Here is a 21,067-nt window from a genome sequence, read left to right as displayed (position 1 = left end):
TCCTGCTCTCCTCAGTCAGAAGGACAGCTATACACAAAACTAGACTCAATCCTGGAGTAAAAATAACCTGGATCATGTCACATCTAGTCGAGACAAGATTGCATGACACATCAATCTTTTGGAGACACGTTACACCCTGTCGTCACATTTTAGGAAAGACCATCCTAACGTATCCAGTGGTTTTGAATATACTCCGCGTCTCGATATTTCAGATTTCATATTAATTTTTGTGTACGATGTAGGAGTATCAAAAACCTGTATCTCAGGATGAGGGAAGACCTGTCAGACACTGAAGAAATAAGTGTGTATACCCTGGAGAGAAAACCCTTACGAAAATGATCAGGGATTCACCATGACAAAAGTGGGGGTGGGGTCGGGAGTGGGGCGCTTAAAGACGACGCTAAAGGATGACGAAATTGACCGCCCCGGGAGTCTACTGTTTGCTATAAAAATATGACGGAACCACCGAAAGATTTATCTTATCTTTTTATATGTTTACCAGAAGAGGTTTTCTTGTACATCTTTGTTATGTCTGTAAAGGATTAGGCATTGCGATAAGCAGATATAAAGTAAGTGTTGATGGCCTTGGAGGTTACATAACCAGAAAGATACCGGGTTGTAACGTTAATTACACAGTGGACTTTCACCTGTCGTTTGCGCCGGATATCATGACCTGGTATAAGTGTGGAGAGAGGCGAGGAAGCAGGCATTACATGATTAGCTGAGCGTGGATACTTTCCTTGGTACTGAACTTTCCTTGGTACTGCTGAAGCGCACTACGTGATAACGTGATGTCGAGGTTCCTGCTACTCGCGGCTTTGGTAGCGTTTAGTGGGTGTGCCACAGCCAGAAAGTAAGTGACTCTACCTCGTGTTAGCTTAATCGTGACGTTTTAGGCCCTTGGCCTGACACTGACGGTCGATGCTGTGTCGGTGGTTCTTGAAGTAGGTCTTAATGGAGTAACCACTCTAAGACCACAGTGTCGCTTGTAACGATGCCAGGGACAATGCATGGCAAGCGAGACCAGTCATAGACCACAAATCCTTCCTAACTTATGAACTGCGGTGCAGATCGTAACTGCGCTGGGTAGGCCTACATTCTAGAAGAATCTACTTTCATTACTTTCACACATTTAGAACTGTGTAATAGGCCCATATATGAATGAGAATGTTTCCACGCCTTCTTATACAGTACAAGCTCTCTATTGCGGACACCCATGGGACTGGGCGATGGTGTCCGTAATGTAGAGGTGTCCTTAATAGGGAGGTTATACCATTATTGTCCAAAAAGTGGATTCATGTGTATGAACACGGGGTCGTAGTCTATGTATTGGGGTATTACATATTCCATTTAATTTTGAATATTAACTACTTCAAACAATTTGATGTGATTTATATGCGAACTTGAAATTACTTTATTGTAATACCTTATGTCATTTCTAGTGGAGGTCATATTAATTTGCCAACATTGATATATTATTATTATTACAATTTGACATTGACAATGTCACACTCACAGACACGTCACATGAGACAAGGAAATGAAAGTTTACCCAAGTGTTCCAAGAACAACTAAAGGCTCACTTACTAAAGTGGTCTGTTTTTGACTCTAAAAAGGCCAAATAGGTCTTGTTCATACAGAAGATGAAATGATAGCTCTCTGAGGGTTGGCTTAACTCTGGCCAAGACCTGACTCGGTATCTTGACCTGTATTTGCAAGAACGTCTTTAAAAAAAAAAATGCAGTAGGAATTCATCAGTTTATTCGTATAAGAAATACCTATACATGCCATACAGCAAGTCAAGAAAGAAAAATGCATCATATTTTGTATCACCTACTTGTTAAAGATGCAGGCAGATTGTCTTAGTTTATTTTTCAGCACCACACCATTGTTTGTTTCTCTCAAGTACAAATTGCGGGTATTTTTCATTTCTTTCAGGGTTGTTTCTCTAGTGGTGACACCATTGCTCCCTGGTGGAAGGCCTGGGAGAAACTTGACCCCCAGTCAAATTATGGTAGAACAGGTCTGGACCGACTGACAAAGCCGGGTCTAGTCAGACCTGGGCCAGTCCAAGGCCTACTCTTCAGTGCTGGCTGTTGATTTCTGTGATAATATTATATAAGTTATATTATATAAAGTATTATTATATAATGTATCTCTGTGATATATTTTGATTGCTGTGTATTTCAGAGGCTATATTCTGACGTTCCCGCGAGAATTAAAGGCTGGTGGAATGGCCAACATGTGCTTGACATTCACTGATTTAGATACCACTGTTACCGTGGCAATGGAATTTCTAGAGAAGGACAACAGTACTATCAACTCCATGGTTCATGACTTCCCTAATGGTGAGTAGATGGAGCAGGTTTGCCACCTACTAACCTCCTTAAAGATCATTAGAGCTAAGGGAGTAACTAGCTTATGCAAGTTTGAGCTCAGCTACTTTTGTGACCTACTGATGACCATTAATAGCACTAAGGATGAGTCTCAAGGTTGAAGCACACTCAATATTTACCAATCCCATGATTTTTTTCTCAATCAGGTGAAGGGGCATGTGTGGAGCATGATGTGCCCAGCAATCTGGCCGGCAAACTCATACAACTATCTATCAGAGGAGAAGCTGGTGACTACATGTTTGAAAATCGTAAATGGGTCCAGGTTCGCACCCAGAATCCTCTTCTGACGTTTGTCCAGACTGATAAACCGATGTACAAACCGGGACAGCTAGGTAAGGCAGTTTTATCTACAAGTATCTCGACATAAGTAGGTCCATATATGTGATGTGGTATCCTTGAACTTGAAGCTGGGAGGTATACTAAGGTTTTCATTACAATAAAGTCAAACCTTCCTTGCAATACTGTAAAGAAACTTTCTTATAGTAAAGAAACTTCTTTATTTGGGTTTAAGTCATTGCTTTCGGTCTGGTAAAAAGTTTTGCCCCACAAGCCTAATAATATGATTATTGAATAAAATTTGTCTCATTGTTTCAGTGCAGTTTAGGGTTCTCAGTCTCAGTCCAGATCTCACTCCAATGGACCAGATGGTGAGTTTGTTTATGATTCCCGTAACTTTCAATAGAAATTCTATCTTGGTCACCAGAGAACAGATTCATGACTAGTAGCTACTAGTACTCTTGGATCTTGTCACTCTGCATCAAGAGGCGAGAATCCTGTTTAGATGTGACTTAGATGGTGCTGTCCCTGGTCTCTTGTCACTCTGCATCAAGTGGCGAGAATCCTGTCTAGATGTAACTTAGATGGTGCTGTCCCTGGTCTAGTTGTGACTTAGATGGTGCTGTCCCTGGTCTCTGTTGTATCTGTCTAGGTGTGACTCAGATGGTGCTGTCCCTGGTCTCTGTTGTATCTGTCTAGATGTGACTTAGATGGTGCTGTCCCTGGTCTCTGTTGTATCTGTCTAGGTGTGACTCAGATGGTGCTGTCCCTGGTCTCTGTTGTATCTGTCTAGGTGTGACTCAGATGGTGCTGTCCCTGGTCTCTGTTGTATCTGTCTAGTTGTGACTTAGATGGTGCTGTCCCTGGTCTCTGTTGTATCTGTCTAGATGTGACTTAGATGGTGCTGTTCCTGGTCTCTTGTATCTGTTTAAATGTGACTTAGATGGTGCTGTCCCTGGTCTCTGTTGTATCTGTTATAATGAATTGAATTCCGATATCACAAATGTCTTTGCTGTTTGCAGATTTCTGCAGTGTATATCCAGGATGCTAAAGGCACTAGGATAATACAATGGAAAAACATCAAAACAGAGAAAGGTAAGATTCAACTACATCCTCTATCATTTGTATACTTACCAAAGTCAGTTTGCTAATTGGGTACAGCTTGTGACTTTAACACATAGCACTGATTAAAATATGTATGAGATCACTTTTTAATTGTAGTATATATACATTAGGAGAAATATGAATTTGTGTTTGACTCAAGGGCAAGTAACATAATGTCAAGTTGATCTGTGGTGTGATTCCAGGCCTGGCCTCCTTCAAGCTGCCCCTCTCTAAAGAACCTGTGCTGGGCAATTGGAAGATCACGGTTCAACTGAAAGAAGACATGGAAGCAACTGAGCAGGTGTTTAAGGTGGAGGAATATGGTGGGTACACATTCTATCATGAAATATTTCATCGATTTTCTTTATCGTCTTAATAGGTGTTATCAATTTGGTGGAATGATCCTTAACGTCCGACTAGTGAATTTAAAACATGAATGCTAAACTTTGCGATAACGTTCAAGGTGGTTTTGATAACCCTGTAGTTAGATTAAATGTCATCCATCTAATTAGCATAGTGAAAGGTGCTTGTCAGTTTCTAAGAACATTCATCCATCATAAATATGATTCCCCATGTTGCTCTGGGTCCAATCATTGGTGTACAGTGGAACCCCGGGCGGCGACCAACCTCTATGAAAAAATTCAACTCTGAAAGATGAAAAAAATTCTCGGTCCCATGAGTGGTCGTGTTACCGGGGTCCCACTGTACCAGTACATGTATTTCAATCAGGAAATCTTCGTGATTCTTGAACTTTGTTCTCTTTGCCAGTTCTCCCCAAGTATGAAGTGACAGTCAAGTCTCCTCAATTTGTCTACATCAATGATGATGTCATCGATGTGGAAATATGTGCCAAGTAAGTCTCTAACTCATATTCCTCTACCATGTCTAACCTTCTACCCCACTCTCCTCTACCATGTCTAAGCTTCTACCCCACTCTCCTCTACCATGTCTATGCTTCTACCCCACTCTCCTCTACCATGTCTAACCTTCTACCCCACTCTCCTCTACCATGTCTAACCTTCTACCCCACTCTCCTCTACCATGTCTAACCTTCTACCCCACTCTCCTCTAGCATGTCTAACCTTCTACCCCACTCTCCTCTACCATGTCTAACCTTCTACCCCACTCTCCTCTACCATGTCTAACCTTCTACCCCACTCTCCTCTACCATGTCTAACCTTCTACCCCACTCTCCTCTACCATGTCTAACCTTCTACCACCTGCCTCCCTTGCATTCCACTACAGTTTGTTTTGCTTTTTAGGTATACATATGGTAAACCTGTGAAGGGAGTTGCTGAAGTTGTGACCCAGGCTAAGACAACAGGCTATAGTTACGGTAGACCTCGTCCGATCCTCCTCTCTAGACTTGATGTGAGTACTTATTCTATTTGGAATAGGGTCCTGTGTTCGCCTCTATGGCACAAACACTAGGTTCAAGGAATCTCTGTTTTACGTCTTTCATGGTACGAGTATGGCAGTCAGAGTAAAGTCCCTCACCCAAGGTCTGAAGTGATCTGTCAGTGCCAGTCATTGAACCATACGGTGCACTCCCAACCTGGATAAATTGTGATGTTGGTTTCGAAAAAGCAATGCGTCTTCTTTGATGATCCCTCATTTGTCTAATAAATCTCTAACATGTCTATGAGACTTCTCAACCTGTGGCATATCATGGTGAGGGTATTCCTCCCTGGATTGAACCCGAACCCAATTGCATGTTAGCCAGCAGTATCAACTGCTGGGTTATTAGGCTCCTCGCTAGCGAGTTTAATATGTCCATTTGTTACAGATCAATGGTTGTGGCAAACTGACCATCAATGGGACAGAACTGCGTCTGAAATCCAATCGCTTCCCAATCTGGGACGCGAGTATATTCTTTGATGCTATTGTCACAGAGGAGGCCACCGGTATCATGCTCAAGGGCAATGGATCAAGCAAAATATATCGCCAACGCTACGAAATCGACATCATCTCTTACACAGATAAATATTTCAAACCAGAACTTCCATTGAAAACCAAGGTACGGTAATCATTTACTGGCTGATGATGCAATCAACTTGCTTCGTGGTCTCCTGTCCTGGCAATTCATTTTGTCAAAACACTAAAGACACTACAGGTCATGTCAGCTTCGGTGGTTTTTCCACTGAATGTCACATTAAGCTCAATTACTCTGGTGCAAGTTACAATAAGTCACAGAATCATGCTTGTTATACATTTTCCCATGACTGGCTATTCTTGCTGCTTGATCTCATTGCATCGCACCAGCCTTGTGACTTGACGAGTCGAATTGCGACTTATTGTTAAAGGAAATGCCTTAAATTATGAACTTCTATTTGCAGGGTTTAGTGACCTACCCTGACGGTCGACCAGCGGCAGGTGTCAACATCAAAGTGGAAGTCACATCCTACCGTCCAGATATTCAATACAAACGATTTGTCAGGAGTGATGATGAAGGCTTTTTCGTCTATACTTTCCCACCGATGAAAAGGGAGGTCCGAGAATTCAGTATCTATGTGAGTATAGAGATCGATCTGTTTGTTCTCTTCAGTAAAGTAGATGACGAGTCCCGTTTTCAAACCAATGTGATTCTGGTTCTCTCACGACTATCAACTACTGCTAACTACTCCATATTCCTGATATTTTTCTGACTGATTCTTTTCATTCTTTACATTGAAGGCATCATCTCCTGAGAAGATGAAAGACGGCTGTAACGACTGCTACAAGATGTTGACAACTCGCACCAATCTGCAAGTGAAGCAGTGGTACTCACCGTCAGGCAGCGGCATGCAGGTCACTAACGAAGCTGTTGACGAGAAGGTGGATTGTGGCACAGAATACCAAGTCGGCATTCAGTATTTGACGGATTCTCCCTCAAGAACCACATTCCATTTTGAGGTAAACATCGACCTCATCTCTCACTCAGCATGCCTGTTGTTTTACTGATCATCACCCACTCAAGTTCCCACAGTCTGTCTTGTTGAAAGAAAACATTTTGTAGTTTGCACTTGCAGCAATGCTTTTGCTCAAAACCAACCTGGTCATGTGTACCATCATCGTCATCGTCAGTCAAAGTCGAAGCATAACAACATCAAGAGAAATGGCATAAAAGATGTGAATGTGGCACGTTTCTGCTTTGACTATTAGTCTCACGCAAGTTTCCATGACCATGTGTTGATATTTTCAGGTCATGGCCCGTGGCGCTATCATAAGCCAGGGGATGCAGGTACGTGACTTCAGGAAGAAAACAAAGTCGCTCTGGGATCTGTTCTCAGGAAGACGTAAACGGGCTGTGGATGATGAAGACGATGATGACAGTGATGACGAAGCAGGTCCACTCAGCCCTAGAGGTAAGGCTCAAACTGCAGCATGTCTTTACCTCTTGTCGAGGGAAATCCCTTGAAGGATGAGTACACTTGTTGCACAGCAATATCTATTTCAGATTTTTGCCCAGAAATGGTGTCAATAATCAGGACTTGTCCCATCAGTTACGTCACTTAAGAGGTTCTACGAACGTTCTGCAAAATCTGTTTTGGTGCACTTAGGCCTCATGTTTTCTTACTGAAACTGGACCGAGCTGCTACTAATCAATCTTGTAAGTGCTCTGCCAACATGTTTCTGTAACAAGTTGTCAAATGTTCTTAAATCTCAATGAAACATTCATCATTTGACAGATGATAAGAAGGAGATAGAAGATGTTCCGCTCCTTATACCGAAAAAGAGGTTACCCCCTACGACAACTCCACTTCCCGCGGTAACTCCACCTAAGTTTATCGATACGTTTACCATCCCGATCAGGATACTGCCAGAGATGGCGCCGTTAGCCCGCGTTCTCGTCTACTACATCAGAGATGACGGCGAGACTGTTGCTGATACTCTCCAGTTGAACGTCAAGGAATGCTTCGCCAACAAGGTATGGCCTCATTGTAAATGTTCAAAATGTCAAGTTTGATGTGTTATTTAGAACTTTTCCATCAACAGGTCCTTGTTAAATGATCTTCGGCATCACGTGATTCCCTCGGGGGTCGATGTTCAGTAGCAGCCTCTCAGTAGCCTATCTCATGAAGTGTTTTCATATCGTTCTGGCCAAAGTTACTTAGTTGAACTCAGGAATGTTGCCAGATCACATTTACCGAAAGAAAGTGGTGTTGCACAACACTAGATTATCCTTAGGGTAGGCCTAACCAATGCTGAAAAGCCAGTCAACTAGGACACCAGCTGTCCAGGGCTGTGTAACATTACTATATGTGATCAGACTAATACAGTCTACAGACAGCAGGTCAACCAGATCTATCTGAAAAACACTCAACGTCCTTGTCGCAGGCTCTCACCATTTCAATTTGTTTCAGGTTGACCTCGCTTTTGAAAAGGAATTCTACCGTCCAGGTGATGATGCAAATATCAAGATGCGTGCGGATCCTGATTCTTTATGTAACATCGGTGTTGTTGATAAGAGTGTTCATCTCCTGGATAAGAGTAATCAGCTTAATCCAGCCAAGGTAGCAACACTTTCCTTAAACTCTTACTGTAAACCACCAGATCTTTCCAGAGGTTTATATTTGTGGATTTACCTCAATTTGCAATGATCAAAGTTAGCAATGGAAAGGTAGCCACAGAATGGATTCCTTCCAGCCAGAATCAACTGTGATTTGGGGAAGCCAGCCATCTAACTGGCAGACCTGCTTTGAATTTAGGCCCCTCTTTTTGAAAATGAGCACTTTAGCAACTTTAGATGGGATTGACTCAGTGAAGGATTTTACTATCGAACTAGCGACGGCAGTTTACATTGTGAAATATTTCATGGATTGTTGTTATTTCAGGTGTTTGGAGCTCTGGCTGCCTTTGATGTGGAGCCAGATGGTTACAGCTATAGAGATGAATACTGTGAAAAACGTATGTACCTGCATCCAGAGTGGGTTTTAACTCGCACGGTATACAGTGGAACCCCGGTCGGCCACACCGGCGGTACCAAGACCACATCCACTGGATTGGGTGGTCCAAATGACCAAATTCACCCCTCTTACCCGACCAAAGGGCCTAATTGCTGTGAAAAGACGAATGCTGCCATGATTTCTGTTAAGAAATTGATTGTGGAAAATTTTTCATGCTACAGATGAAAAAATTTTCCAAATATTTTTTTTACTTGTCATGAAGAAACATCATCAGCCCCCAAAAAATGTTGGCTTTTGGCTTGCAGCTCATTTTGATGGTCAATGTGTTTCTTGCAGAGGTTGGTCCAGTGACAAACCCATGGGATGTCGATATGGAAGTACAGCCATTCAAACGTAAGAAACGCGACATTTACTGGCCAAGTGCAAGTTCAAGATTTGTGGACTCGTCTACTGCATTCAAGGTAAGTCGGAGGAACAACTAAATATATCTTTGCAGTCTGTTATGTTTTCAAGGCCTCTGAACATTCTGTAACAACAACAACCAAGCACTATATAACACCAATGATAATGGGCCTATCCATTCGCTAAAGCAGACCTAATATCCAAGCATAATCTCTCTATGTTATCTCCTGTTTCCATACAGCACTCATAAAACCTATCAAACATGCTTTTACAGAACACTGGTCTCATCTACATGACAGATCTTAAAGTGGATACAAGGCCTTGCGAGAGTCCGGATTATGATTACCGAGGTAGATATCCCGCAGTGCCAGGTGAGGGTGGTTTGTCACCTTATCTGCATGTACCACTTACCCAGGGTGGTTTGTCACCTTATCTGCATGTACCACTTACCCAGGGTGGTTTGTCACCTTATCTGCATGTACCACTTACCCAGGGTGGTTTGTCACCTTATCTGCATGTACCACTTACCCAGGGTGGTTTGTCACCTTATCTGCATGTACCACTTACCCAGGGTGGTTTGTCATCTTATCTGCATGTACCACTTACCCAGGGTGGTTTGTCACCTTATCTGCATGTACCACTTACCCAGGGTGGTTTGTCACCTTATCTGCATGTACCACTTACCCAGGGTGGTTTGTCACCTTATCTGCATGTACCACTTACCCAGGGTGGTTTGTCACCTTATCTGCATGTACCACTTACCCAGGGTGGTTTGTCACCTTATCTGCATGTACCACTTACCCAGGGTGGTTTGTCACCTTATCTGCATGTACCACTCACCCAGGGTGGTTTGTCACCTTATCTGCATGTACCACTCACCCAGGGTGGTTTGTCACCTTATCTGCATGTACCACTTACCCAGGGTGGTTTGTCACCTTATCTGCATGTACCACTTACCCAGGGTGGTTTGTCGCCTTATCTGCATGTACCACTTACCCAGGGTGGTTTGTCACCTTATCTGCATGTACCACTTACCCAGTTTGTTGATGATATCAGAGACGAACTTATCTAATCATTGACTATACTAAACGTAATAGATAAGCACCTTGATCACGCAGTCAAACTGATTGGTCGGACCAGAATGCAGCCTGAACCTCAGGCCAACACTCGGCACTAAAGCTTATGTAACATGTGTGAGGGGATGACCATACGATTGACTGTGGTATGCGAGGATGACCAGAATGTCATTCAAACCAGTGTCTATATAGAGAGGGCATCTTGCTAACTGGTGTGTCTGTAAAACGGATTGAAATGTACCATGCATGAATAACATGCTGATAAAGATATCCTCATTTTTGATAAGCGTAATCCTATGGAATATCTTTCAGTTCTTGAGTCTGCGGTCGTCGAACCAGAACAAGCTGTTGATGCTGACATTGAAGAGGAAGAAGGCACGTCCACCAAAGCAAAAACAGTCCGCAGATATTTCCCAGAAACCTGGCTTTGGGATTTAGAAACAACCGGGTAAGAATATGTCCTATTGTCTGCAGCTGGTGACGCTGTGAACCATAAGTTTCAAAACAGGCCCTACAATTGAATACAACATCACAATCAATCTTAAAGATGCAGGGATAATGTGAAATGATATCATAAGCTAGAAGCTCTGAGAAGTTGTTCCATATCAACTGCAGCTGATTAGGCCTACCCATCCAACGGTTGTATCATGATCATTTTAACCTGCATGTATTTTGTAGCTCAAGCGGTGAGATGACACTGACGAAGAAGGTCCCAGATACCATCACGCAATGGGTCGGTGCTGCATTCTGCACAAACTTGCAGTCTGGCTTTGGTGTGGCACCAACTGCTTATATGACAGTTTTCCAGCCGTTCTTCGCCTCATTCACGCTGCCCTACTCGGTCATCCGTGGCGAGATTGTACCAGTTGTTGTAACTGTGTTCAACTATCAGTCTGAATGCCTTGGGGTAAGTCTCAGCCATGTAAACTACCAGTCTGAATGCCTTGTGGTAAGTCTCAGCCATGTAAACTACCAGTCTGAATGCCTTGTGGTTAGTCTCAGCCATGTAAACTATCAGTCTGAATGCCTTGTGGTAAGTCTCAGCCATGTAAACTACCAGTCTGAATGCCTTGTGGTTAGTCTCAGCCATGTAAACTATCAGTCTGAATGCCTTGTGGTAAGTCTCAGCCATGTAAACTACCAGTCTGAATGCCTTGTGGTAAGTCTCAGCCATGTAAACTATCAGTCTGAATGCCTTGTGGTAAGTCTCAGCCATGTAAACTACCAGTCTGAATGCCTTGTGGTAAGTCTCAGCCATGTAAACTATCAGTCTGAATGCCTTGTGGTAAGTCTCAGCCATGTAAACTATCAGTCTGAATGCCTTGTGGTAAGTCTCAGCCATGTAAACTATCAGTCTGAATGCCTTGTGGTAAGTCTCAGCCATGTAAACTATCAGTCTGAATGCCTTGTGGTAAGTCTCAGCCATGTAAACTACCAGTCTGAATGCATTGTGGTAAGTCTCAGCCATGTAAACTATCAGTCTGAATGCCTTGGGGTAAGTCTCAGCCATGTAAACTATCAGTCTGAATGCCTTGTGGTAAGTCTCAGCCATGTAAACTATCAGTCTGAATGCCTTGGGGTAAGTCTCAGCCATGTAAACTATCAGTCTGAATGCCTTGTGGTAAGTCTCAGCCATGTAAACTATCAGTCTGAATGCCTTGTGGTAAGTCTCAGCCATGTAAACTATCAGTCTGAATGCCTTGTGGTAAGTCTCAGCCATGTAAACTATCAGTCTGAATGCCTTGTGGTAAGTCTCAGCCATGTAAACTATCAGTCTGAATGCCTTGTGGTCAGTCTCAGCCATGTAAACTATCAGTCTGAATGCCTTGGGGTAAGTCTCAGCCATGTAAACTATCAGTCTGAATGCCTTGGGGTAAGTCTCAGCCATGTAAACTATCAGTCTGAATGCCTTGTAGTAAGTCTCAGCCATGTAAACTATCAGTCTGAATGCCTTGGGGTAAGTCTCAGCCATGTAAACTATCAGTCTGAATGCCTTGTGGTAAGTCTCAGCCATGTAAACTATCAGTCTGAATGCCTTGGGGTAAGTCTCAGCCATGTAAACTATCAGTCTGAATGCCTTGGGGTAAGTCTCAGCCATGTAAACTACCAGTCTGAATGCCTTGTGGTAAGTCTCAGCCATGTAAACTATCAGTCTGAATGCCTTGTGGTAAGTCTCAGCCATGTAAACTATCAGTCTGAATGCCTTGTGGTAAGTCTCAGCCATGTAAACTATCAGTCTGAATGCCTTGTGGTAAGTCTCAGCCATGTAAACTATCAGTCTGAATGCCTTGGGGTAAGTCTCAGCCATGTAAACTATCAGTCTGAATGCCTTGTGGTAAGTCTCAGCCATGTAAACTATCAGTCTGAATGCCTTGTGGTTAGTCTCAGCCATGTAAACTATCAGTCTGAATGCCTTGTGGTAAGTCTCAGCCATGTAAACTATCAGTCTGAATGCCTTGTGGTAAGTCTCAGCCATGTAAACTATCAGTCGGAATTTTTTCTTCTCCTTCAGCGGTCGCACTGCTTTTGGGGGTGTAAATCTCCTGGGAGTATTTCAGGTTTATGTCGAGCAACTCATCCTCTAATTCCCAATCATTTCAGATCGATCTCACCTTGACAAGGTCAGCAGACTTTGATGTGACCAATGACAATTACCTGCAGCAGATATGTGTCTGTGGCGATGAGTCCAGCTCAGTGACGTTCAAGGTCACGCCCAAGACCTTGGCGAATGTCAACATCACTGTTATGGTAAGATATGCTACTCGAGGCCACAGGGGGGACACTCAATAACTCTGGGGTCGTTAGGCCCCCTTCATTGGACGCCGGTATTTCCATCCCTCTACAGCTGACATTGTAATCTTCAGCATTTGTATTTTTCAACCTCCGCAACTCATTTTGGAAGAGAACCACCTTCAACAGTGAGTAAGCGCCATTTCTGAGAAGTGGTGCTAACTTAAACTTGCATGGCCTGTTTGAATGATGGAGGCACATGCCAAATAATGCCATGATTCTGGTGCAATGAAAATGGCAGTGTCAGAGTGTCACTATTTGAATGATCATCTCTTTCTTCCGCAGGCTCAGAGTAACCCTGATAGTGATGTGTGCGGTTCCAAACCTTTATCGACACTTGTGGCCAGCGACGCAGTAACGCGACAGCTCATTGTTCAGGTTGGTAATGTGAAATTGGTTTTACTGTTAAGCCAACAATGTCTGTAAACTATACACAAAAACATGCCTTGTAGAAGTTATAGATCCCATTCAAGATTCTATCAAGTTCACTTTGAGCACCGAACGAGGTAGATCTATGTCTCACACTTTATACGTTCAGCATCAACCGACCTGGACCAACAATAAATTGGAAATTTGAACTGTGAATAGCATGAAGATAAGCTACACGACCTAAAAATGCTAGTCAAATAGTGTAACGAACAAAAGTTATGTGGATTTAGCAATTCATTGGGAAAGCTTAGTTATAACCATGGTCCTGAAACCTTTAATATTTTAGCCTGAAGGTGCCAAAGATGAGTATACATTCAGTACTCTAGTGTGTCCTTCTGATAGCGATAAGGGGACATTCACAGAAACCATCCAGCTTCCTCTCCCGAGCACCCTCGTTAATGGATCAGCTAGAGGATTCGTCTCTGTCATCGGTAAGTTTAAGTCAAGGAATGTGTGGCAAGTGAAGTCTTCTTAAATCGAACAGCCTCTCGCCTGTCTCTGAGAAGGAATGTAACAATCATCACCTGGACATTGAGAATGAAGGACATTTGCCAGCTGCCTTATGGTTACAATTGTTGCTACTCCATTATTCCAGGTGACATAATGGGCCCGACTTTGGATGGTCTAGACGAGCTTCTGCGCCTTCCTACTGGCTGTGGCGAACAGAACATGTTGAACTTCGCACCCAATATCTTTGTTATGCAGTATCTGGAAGCTACTCGCCAACTCTCCACTGAGATCAGGACTAAGGCGGTTAACTTCATGATGACAGGTAGGGCCTGATGTGCTATCTTTCTCTTCCTTTAAGTCATTCTGTTCCCAATATTATCTCCAGGTGGAGTCGCTTGCTTACAGTGCATCAGAGTTATGGTTCCTGCAGTACTGATCTGATCGGCAAGCCAGATGCCCGGCCATACTGCAAACTGTCGTTCATTTCAGCAGTACTGATCTGATCGGCAAGCCAGATGCCCGGCCATACTGCAAACTGTCGTTCATTTCAGCAGCACCAGAGCTTCGTCAAACAAATTTAGTCTGCATGACTTTTTGGAAATGGACTCGTCATGAAATTAATGTGGTCTTGACTTATACTTAGGATGTCATCATCACAAAGCTTTAACTGTTGAAAACACTGTACAATACTCTATTACAGGTTATCAGCGTGAACTAACGTATCGACATGAGGATGGCTCCTACAGTGCGTTTGGAAGCAATGATCCCTCTGGCAGCACCTGGTTAACGGCATTTGTTGTCAAATCCTTCTCGGAGGCCAGACCCTATATCACGATTGATGATGAGGATGTGAAGAAAAGTGTCGAGTGGCTGAAATCGTTGCAGGGCGATGATGGATGCTTTCTATCGGTAGGATACCAACTCTCAAGTTGATTCTTAACCCTGTGGTCTAGTTGCTTGGACTCTCAGCTTCTGGTCAAGAGGTCCCTGGTTCATATCCCCCAATCGGCATGAGACCCCGGACAGGCAGGTACCCAGGCCACGACCACTGGATTGAGAGGTCCCAATGACCAAATTCACCCCTCTAACCTGACCAAAGGGCCTACATTTTTTTTCACTGGTTTTTTGTATGCCTGATTTTGGTTGTAATCTGATTTCAGGTTGGCAGGGTTCTTCATAAAGACATGAAAGGTGGACTGGCTGATGGTGATTCATCTGCTGCACTCTCAGCCTACGTTCTGATTGCGATGCTTGAAGCTGGGGAAACACAAGTGGTGAGTATTGAACCGCCAAATCTGGGAGAGATATGAGACTGGCCACATGGCTGAACGGTACATTGATGGAATTGATTTGCTGTAGACAGCTAGGCCTGGTAATGCCGCAGTTGGATAATGAAAATGAAGATGTGGGGAAAATGTGGTCTGTTGCTGATGTATGGTTGACTTCGAACTATCAAGCTGTATCATACATTGTTATGGTGTTTGACATCCATCGGTCTTCTCCTTGCAGTCTGAATCGGTGCATCTTGCCCTGGAATGTCTGGAGGCGAACCCAGTCACTGATACCTACTCCATTGCCCTCATTGCCTATGCCTATAGTCTGTATGATCCGACCGATCCAAGGACAAGTCTAGCGATGAGGAGACTTGGAGATGCTGCCACCACTGATGACCAAGGTAACATTATTGTTGTCATTTCTTCAGGTTCCCATACGTAAAGAACAAGTCATTTTCATCGCTGCAACAATTATTTCTGCAATGAGCAGTAAAAAGATTGCTCATCTGATGCATGTAATCGTGATCTTAGAGTTCTGCTATTTACCACAGTTACTCTCACACAATGTCCACTCTTCGTTCCAGGATTTATCCATTGGCAAAAGAACCCACAACTTGTTACTTCGAAGGTTATCGATAATCTTTGGCAATCTCCGTACAAGAGAGCTGCATCAACCGATGTTGAGATGACAGCGTATGCACTCATGGCATCCGTGGTCCGTGCTGGGAGGTCGAACATAGCTGCTCTCATTCCCATCGTCCAGTGGTTGACAAAACAGAGAAATGCTAATGGAGGTTTTAGCTCAACTCAGGTAAATAGACTTATTGGTGTGAATATAAGCAAGAACAGGTTCCCAGCAACTGGTGCTGCTCTTGTTAGAGCTGGTCACACTATTGTCAGTGATTGAATGCCTTTCAGTATTACTTCTTTATGATTGTCAACAGATGATATGACCTGACTTCCAAGAATTTGTTTCCATGACACAAACTATAGCCAGTGACCTCTTGCCTACTTCAGGACACTGTGGTCGCCCTTCAAGCTCTTGCCAAGTATGCAAGTCTCGCCTACAGTGATGGAATCAATCTAAATGTTGGAATTATGGGAGAGGGCCTAGACGAGACATTCTCTGTGAGGGACGACAACAGCCTATTGCTGCAGAAGAAACCTATCCAGGTTCCCAATGACTTGACGATTAATGCAAGTGGAACAGGCTGTGCACTTGTGCAGGTAAGTGACAATAACACTTGCATGTTTGTATGTTGTCTCTGTGTACTTTCACCCCATACATTTCATGCATCTTGCCCACTTGTTGAATGAAGTCGGACAAGACACGAAAAGTGAAGATATAACTTTGTGGCAGCTTCTCCTTAGACAGCTCGAGTGAGGACAGTCTTCTTCAAATTGTGACTCCTTCCTGAAGATACCCGTCTCTAGTATGAGAGGACAATCTCTCAGGGAATAGAAGGAGTTTCTGACAGGCTGTTCAGCACCATCATTGTCTCATTTTCAGGCAGACGTCCGATTCAATGTTGAAGTGACACCTCCTACAACGCCAGCTTTCGATGTCACAGCTAACATCATCAGGATTAAGCAAGGAGATGACTGTAGGAAGAGGTTAATGGATATTTGTGTCAAGTAAGTTACATAACAGTGAAGGAAGTTTTTAGGAAATGTTTTCTCTTCACCCATCCACTGATTAACCTCTCTCAGTGTTACTTCGGTGATGGTGGTTGACAGGTGTGCCTCAACTCAACTTAGGAGACTTCTCCACAGAGTCCACGGTTGGACATGTCTTTTCCTAAGCTCTATGACGCTATCATATCTCCTTTTTCCAGGTACAACTTGGATGATGGTGCCTCCAACATGGCTGTTGTTGAGATACAGATGGTGTCCGGATGGGTCCCAGTGAAGGAGTCGGTCACAGCGGTAAGCGCCCTGCACTCATCAAAAACTAGAAACCTGTGAAGTGACATATTTGCACGCAGTTGTTATGCCTTTCCCTGGCTAGTTATTGCCCAGATGTTCTGCTCTCTATTGGGAAACTTTTCACACAGAAACAAAAGTTGAAATATAGTGGATACTTTGGATACCAAGCTTACAGGCCTACGGTAACCTTTAGTTTACATATTGTGTTATGCTCGTCTATTTCAGTTGAAAGTACAGAGATCTGACCTTCTTCTCAAGAGAATTGAAGTCGAGAAAAACATGGTGAACTTATATTTTGATGAGGTAAATGTGAAATTCTTCAAATCTTTGACCACTGAATTAAGTACAATACTTGCTAATACTTAAGAGCTTTTGTGCCGTTCAATATACACATGCATGATAAAATTGCTAGGATAACACTGTGGTAAGGCTTTGATGCTACTTCATTGAGAGCACCTTCGTCATCTTTGTATTGTTTATGCTGATATTGTTACAATGGTCATATTTTATGTTGTTGTGGTTGTTTTTCCAGTTTGATAGTGAAATCAAGTGCTTCCTGATTGAACTTGTGCAGGATATAGAGGTGGAGTCGCCTAAACCGGGTCTCATCAGTGTCTATGATTACTATCAAACAGGTAAGAGCTACTGAAGTCAGACACGATAGTTAGCAATCCAGTAAATGTGAGCGTTGCGGTGTGGTTTTTGTAGATGACCTGTTAATTCATCATCTTTATCCATTTCAGAAAACTCTGTGCTCCACGCCTACGTGATCCGACCCTACTGCGGAACAAAGGAGGAGGCTCCTTTTAATCCTGTGCTTCCCGAAGACGGTGGTGAGATTACTGAGATGCGTCTGCCTATCCAACCAATGGGGCCTCAAGCTGGACCGGGCAAACCAGGTGACAACCAAGTGTCTCCAGATGTTGATTCTCCTCCAGAACCAGCACAAGAGAATAAGGTCACTGGTACGTTGTTTGTATTCTTCACACCAGTTTAGCAAACAAATCCTTTATCAATGTTATGTGTGGTGGTTTACTGGGTCAGGCTAAATAGCGTCAGGCTAAATAGCGTCAGGCTAAATAGCATCAGGCTAAATAGCATCAGGCTAAATAGCATCAGGCTAAATAGCATCAGGCTAAATAGCATCAGGCTAAATAGCGTCAGGCTAAATAGCATCAGGCTAAATAGCGTCAGGCTAAATAGCGTCAGCACTGTATAACTCATTGGTTCGGTTTTCAAAATAGCAAGTCCTCTTTCAGTCTTCGTTGATGGAGAAGACGATTCTCCAACTGAGCCAGAGCCAACGCCATCGAAGCCAGAGCCAACAGAGGAGGAAACTTCGCCAACTCCTACAGACATGGCACAAGAGTCAACAGACAAAGATGACGATACGACAGAACCTGATGAGCCTACACAGCCTTCATCTTCTACACGTCAACCAGAACCAGAGACAACTAAGGTAGGACCAAATGAGAAGAGAAAGGAGCATTTTGTGTGAACACTTTAGCCAGACAGTCTTCTCATTCCAGTACAGAGGATTCCCATCCTAGTTAGTCTTGTTTTTCAAAAAGAATGTGCTCTCCTTTGCAGAATGGTCAGTTGGAACCCGGGTGCCCCATGTGTCCTGATGCCATGCCGCAGAACTTTGTCACTCGATTCTGTACTTACGACAAAGGTATGTTATAACTCTTGGCTTCCATTCTGTACTGTTCCCCTCCATTCCATCCTATCTGCTGACTATCAGTGATGTACTCGTCAAAGGTTTCTACCTATCCATGGCTTGTGAATGTTGTACATGTTTGATCTAAAAGACTGTCGCTGAGCTAAGCACCTGTTCAGTTATCAGTTTAAGGTGTGAGGAGGCTGGGATTCTAAAGTTGTGTCATTTCTTAACTGATTTATCTCCATGTTTCAGTATACAAGGTTAACTACAAGGGCAGCAGTAGTGTTTACCCTCTCAAGGTGATGACCGACCTGAGGCCGGAGACTGGAAAGGTGGCCATGAACGTCTTTGCCAAATACAGAATGTCCACCAATTGCAGTTGCTCAGCATTTTCTCTGGCAGGTACGTCATACACTTTCTTCTTAGCTCATCAAACACTTGTATCGATCTCCTAGCAGCTGGTGAAAGGTAACCAACCTATTGAGACAAACCATCTGACCAGGTGTACTGTCGGAGGGCTTCGTTCGGTGCGCAGTTCTTTGTAAAAGAACATGTCTTGTTGTCATCTGTCCCGTATTGCAAGCGTATTCCACTTGTGGAATAGGTGGCGCCACATCCTGCTGTGTCCACTTCAGTGTCTAAAGACGGTTGGTAATCATCACAAGTTAATATTAACCCCTTCTGTGCTGAGCAGTAAGACCAGATATATGTACCGGTATTCATGTATTCAACATTTCATAATTTCAGAGAGAGATGCCAAATTCTTGATCCTTGCCAATGATGGTCAACTAGAGATGTTGGACAGTAACCGTGGCAGTCTGACGATGCTGGATCACACGTTGGTGATGGCTCTTACCCGAGACTTGGAGAGACTAGCTTTCCGTACAGCACGACAGGGCTGCTCAAGGAGAGGCTGAGAAGTTTATCAACCACTTTGCTACGGAACGTTCCTCACTGTTATTCTGTTCACGGCAATAACAGCATCAGTCACGTCGATGACTGCATCATCACATTATAAGACCAGTATTTCAGTCTGTCATAGTGTGCGTAATTATTCGCCGTACCAAAATATTGATCCATCATAGTAAAGTGGTTAATATCTCGTCTAAAGAATCAATTTAATTACTTGATATGAAATGACTCTCATATCCCGGTATATATTTTGTATATTATTTGTCAAGTCTACACTCAGTATCAACTCCTACTGGCTGTATGCATGTGTAGTAGTAGGCCAAGATCATTTGATACACATATCATACTTTTTCGTAGGCCTATCTCTATCATTTTTATAAAATATTGTGATTTTTTAATCCACTCTTACTCAAAATGTTTATACTCTTGTAATTTTATGTCATTATGCCTTTGCCACAGACTGAATTCGCCATCGTGAACAAAGAAATTGTTTTAGATTGTTCCAAAAAAGAAAAATATCATGGAATGTCCTGTTCCGTATTATAATGTATGAACAAAGGTTAATTCTGGCAATTTATCATCCATGCATGGACCATGTGGATGGAGGTGATTGGATCATCCATGCATGGACCATGTGGATGGAGGTGATTGGATGTGGAATGTTAATAAAATGTTTTTATCAGAATCCAGAGTTTTTATATTCATATTGTGTAGGATCTCACAAGCTGTGTGGTTGATAACTGTCAACACTGGGTACAACCTTAGATCCCCCCCCCCCCCACTATCCACCATGATGTACCTGTCCACGGGACGGTACCAGGACTCTTCTGCCTCTGGTAGAGTGTGTATCTCACTGTGCTCTTGAAGACTGGCCCAAGGAACCTACGTACCTACTTCAGAGTAACCTTTGTGCCTCCGGTACCTCACCTGTGTCGGACAGCAATATCGGGACCCTTCTGCTTTTCACTGTGCACTTGAAGATATGCCCCAACTGATCATTGAGACAACTCATGTCCCTCAAGGTTGTACCCCATATAGTCCATGTCCCGGGGCAATATCAGGAACTTTCTACCTTGGTTAGATTCAATCTCGGTGTGCGCTTGAAGACCATGACCAAGAAGACAACACATGGACCTCAAGTGTCACTCCAGGTTGTACCTGATACAGCGTATGTCCCTGTGACAATATCAGAACTTTTCCGCCTTGGGTAGATTCCATCTCACAGTGCACTTGAGGACAGGTCTGAACTGGTCATAGAGGCACCTTATATCCCTCTGGTTGATGGAACCCATGTAGCCTGGGACAATACCAGGACCCTTCTATCTTGTGTTGATTCCATCTTACTAGGCACTTGAATACAGGTCAAGTCCGACCATTGAGACAACTCATGTCCCCCCAGGTTGAAGACAGACTGAGCCTGACCATTGAGACAAGGCATGGACCTCAAGTGTCACTCCAGGTTGTACCTGATACAGCGTATGTC

At 43.4% G+C, this 21,067-nt stretch overlaps 1 protein-coding gene across 1 annotated transcript; it reads left to right on the top strand.

Annotated features, from left to right (window-relative positions):
• The first annotated feature begins 772 nt into the window (after positions 1-772).
• On the top strand, positions 773-20,194 carry LOC135500162 (alpha-2-macroglobulin-like). The gene is made up of 37 exons (XM_064791412.1): positions 773-853; positions 2,191-2,348; positions 2,543-2,728; positions 2,991-3,043; positions 3,695-3,767; positions 3,980-4,099; positions 4,545-4,629; positions 5,039-5,147; positions 5,563-5,793; positions 6,113-6,286; positions 6,450-6,668; positions 6,958-7,120; positions 7,445-7,683; positions 8,120-8,269; positions 8,591-8,663; positions 8,999-9,123; positions 9,339-9,414; positions 10,453-10,588; positions 10,819-11,047; positions 12,742-12,888; positions 13,216-13,308; positions 13,646-13,790; positions 13,955-14,131; positions 14,510-14,718; positions 14,970-15,083; positions 15,319-15,484; positions 15,668-15,894; positions 16,101-16,310; positions 16,594-16,718; positions 16,919-17,009; positions 17,235-17,312; positions 17,542-17,644; positions 17,753-17,974; positions 18,269-18,468; positions 18,600-18,684; positions 18,925-19,074; positions 19,420-20,194. Exons 1-37 carry the CDS (start codon positions 792-794, stop codon positions 19,587-19,589), a joined length of 5,373 nt encoding a protein of 1,790 aa, XP_064647482.1. The 5' UTR covers positions 773-791; the 3' UTR covers positions 19,590-20,194.
• Positions 20,195-21,067: the final 873 nt, after the last annotated feature.

Source organism: Lineus longissimus, chromosome 2, assembly GCF_910592395.1.
Source record: "Lineus longissimus chromosome 2, tnLinLong1.2, whole genome shotgun sequence".
NCBI classification, from domain to species: domain Eukaryota; kingdom Metazoa; phylum Nemertea; class Pilidiophora; order Heteronemertea; family Lineidae; genus Lineus; species Lineus longissimus.
Note: the sequence above shows the minus strand (reverse complement) of the source record. Positions and strands in the feature narration are given on the sequence as shown.

Bases quoted from the DNA above. Each gene is read 5' to 3' on its own strand.
- LOC135500162 (XM_064791412.1), top strand. From the start codon at position 792: ATGTCGAGGTTCCTGCTACTCGCGGCTTTGGTAGCGTTTAGTGGGTGT. The intron at 13,791-13,954 runs GTAAGTTTAAGT...CCATTATTCCAG, and splicing joins AGGATTCGTCTCTGTCATCG to GTGACATAATGGGCCCGACT. The intron at 15,084-15,318 runs GTGAGTATTGAA...TTCTCCTTGCAG, and splicing joins AAGCTGGGGAAACACAAGTG to TCTGAATCGGTGCATCTTGC.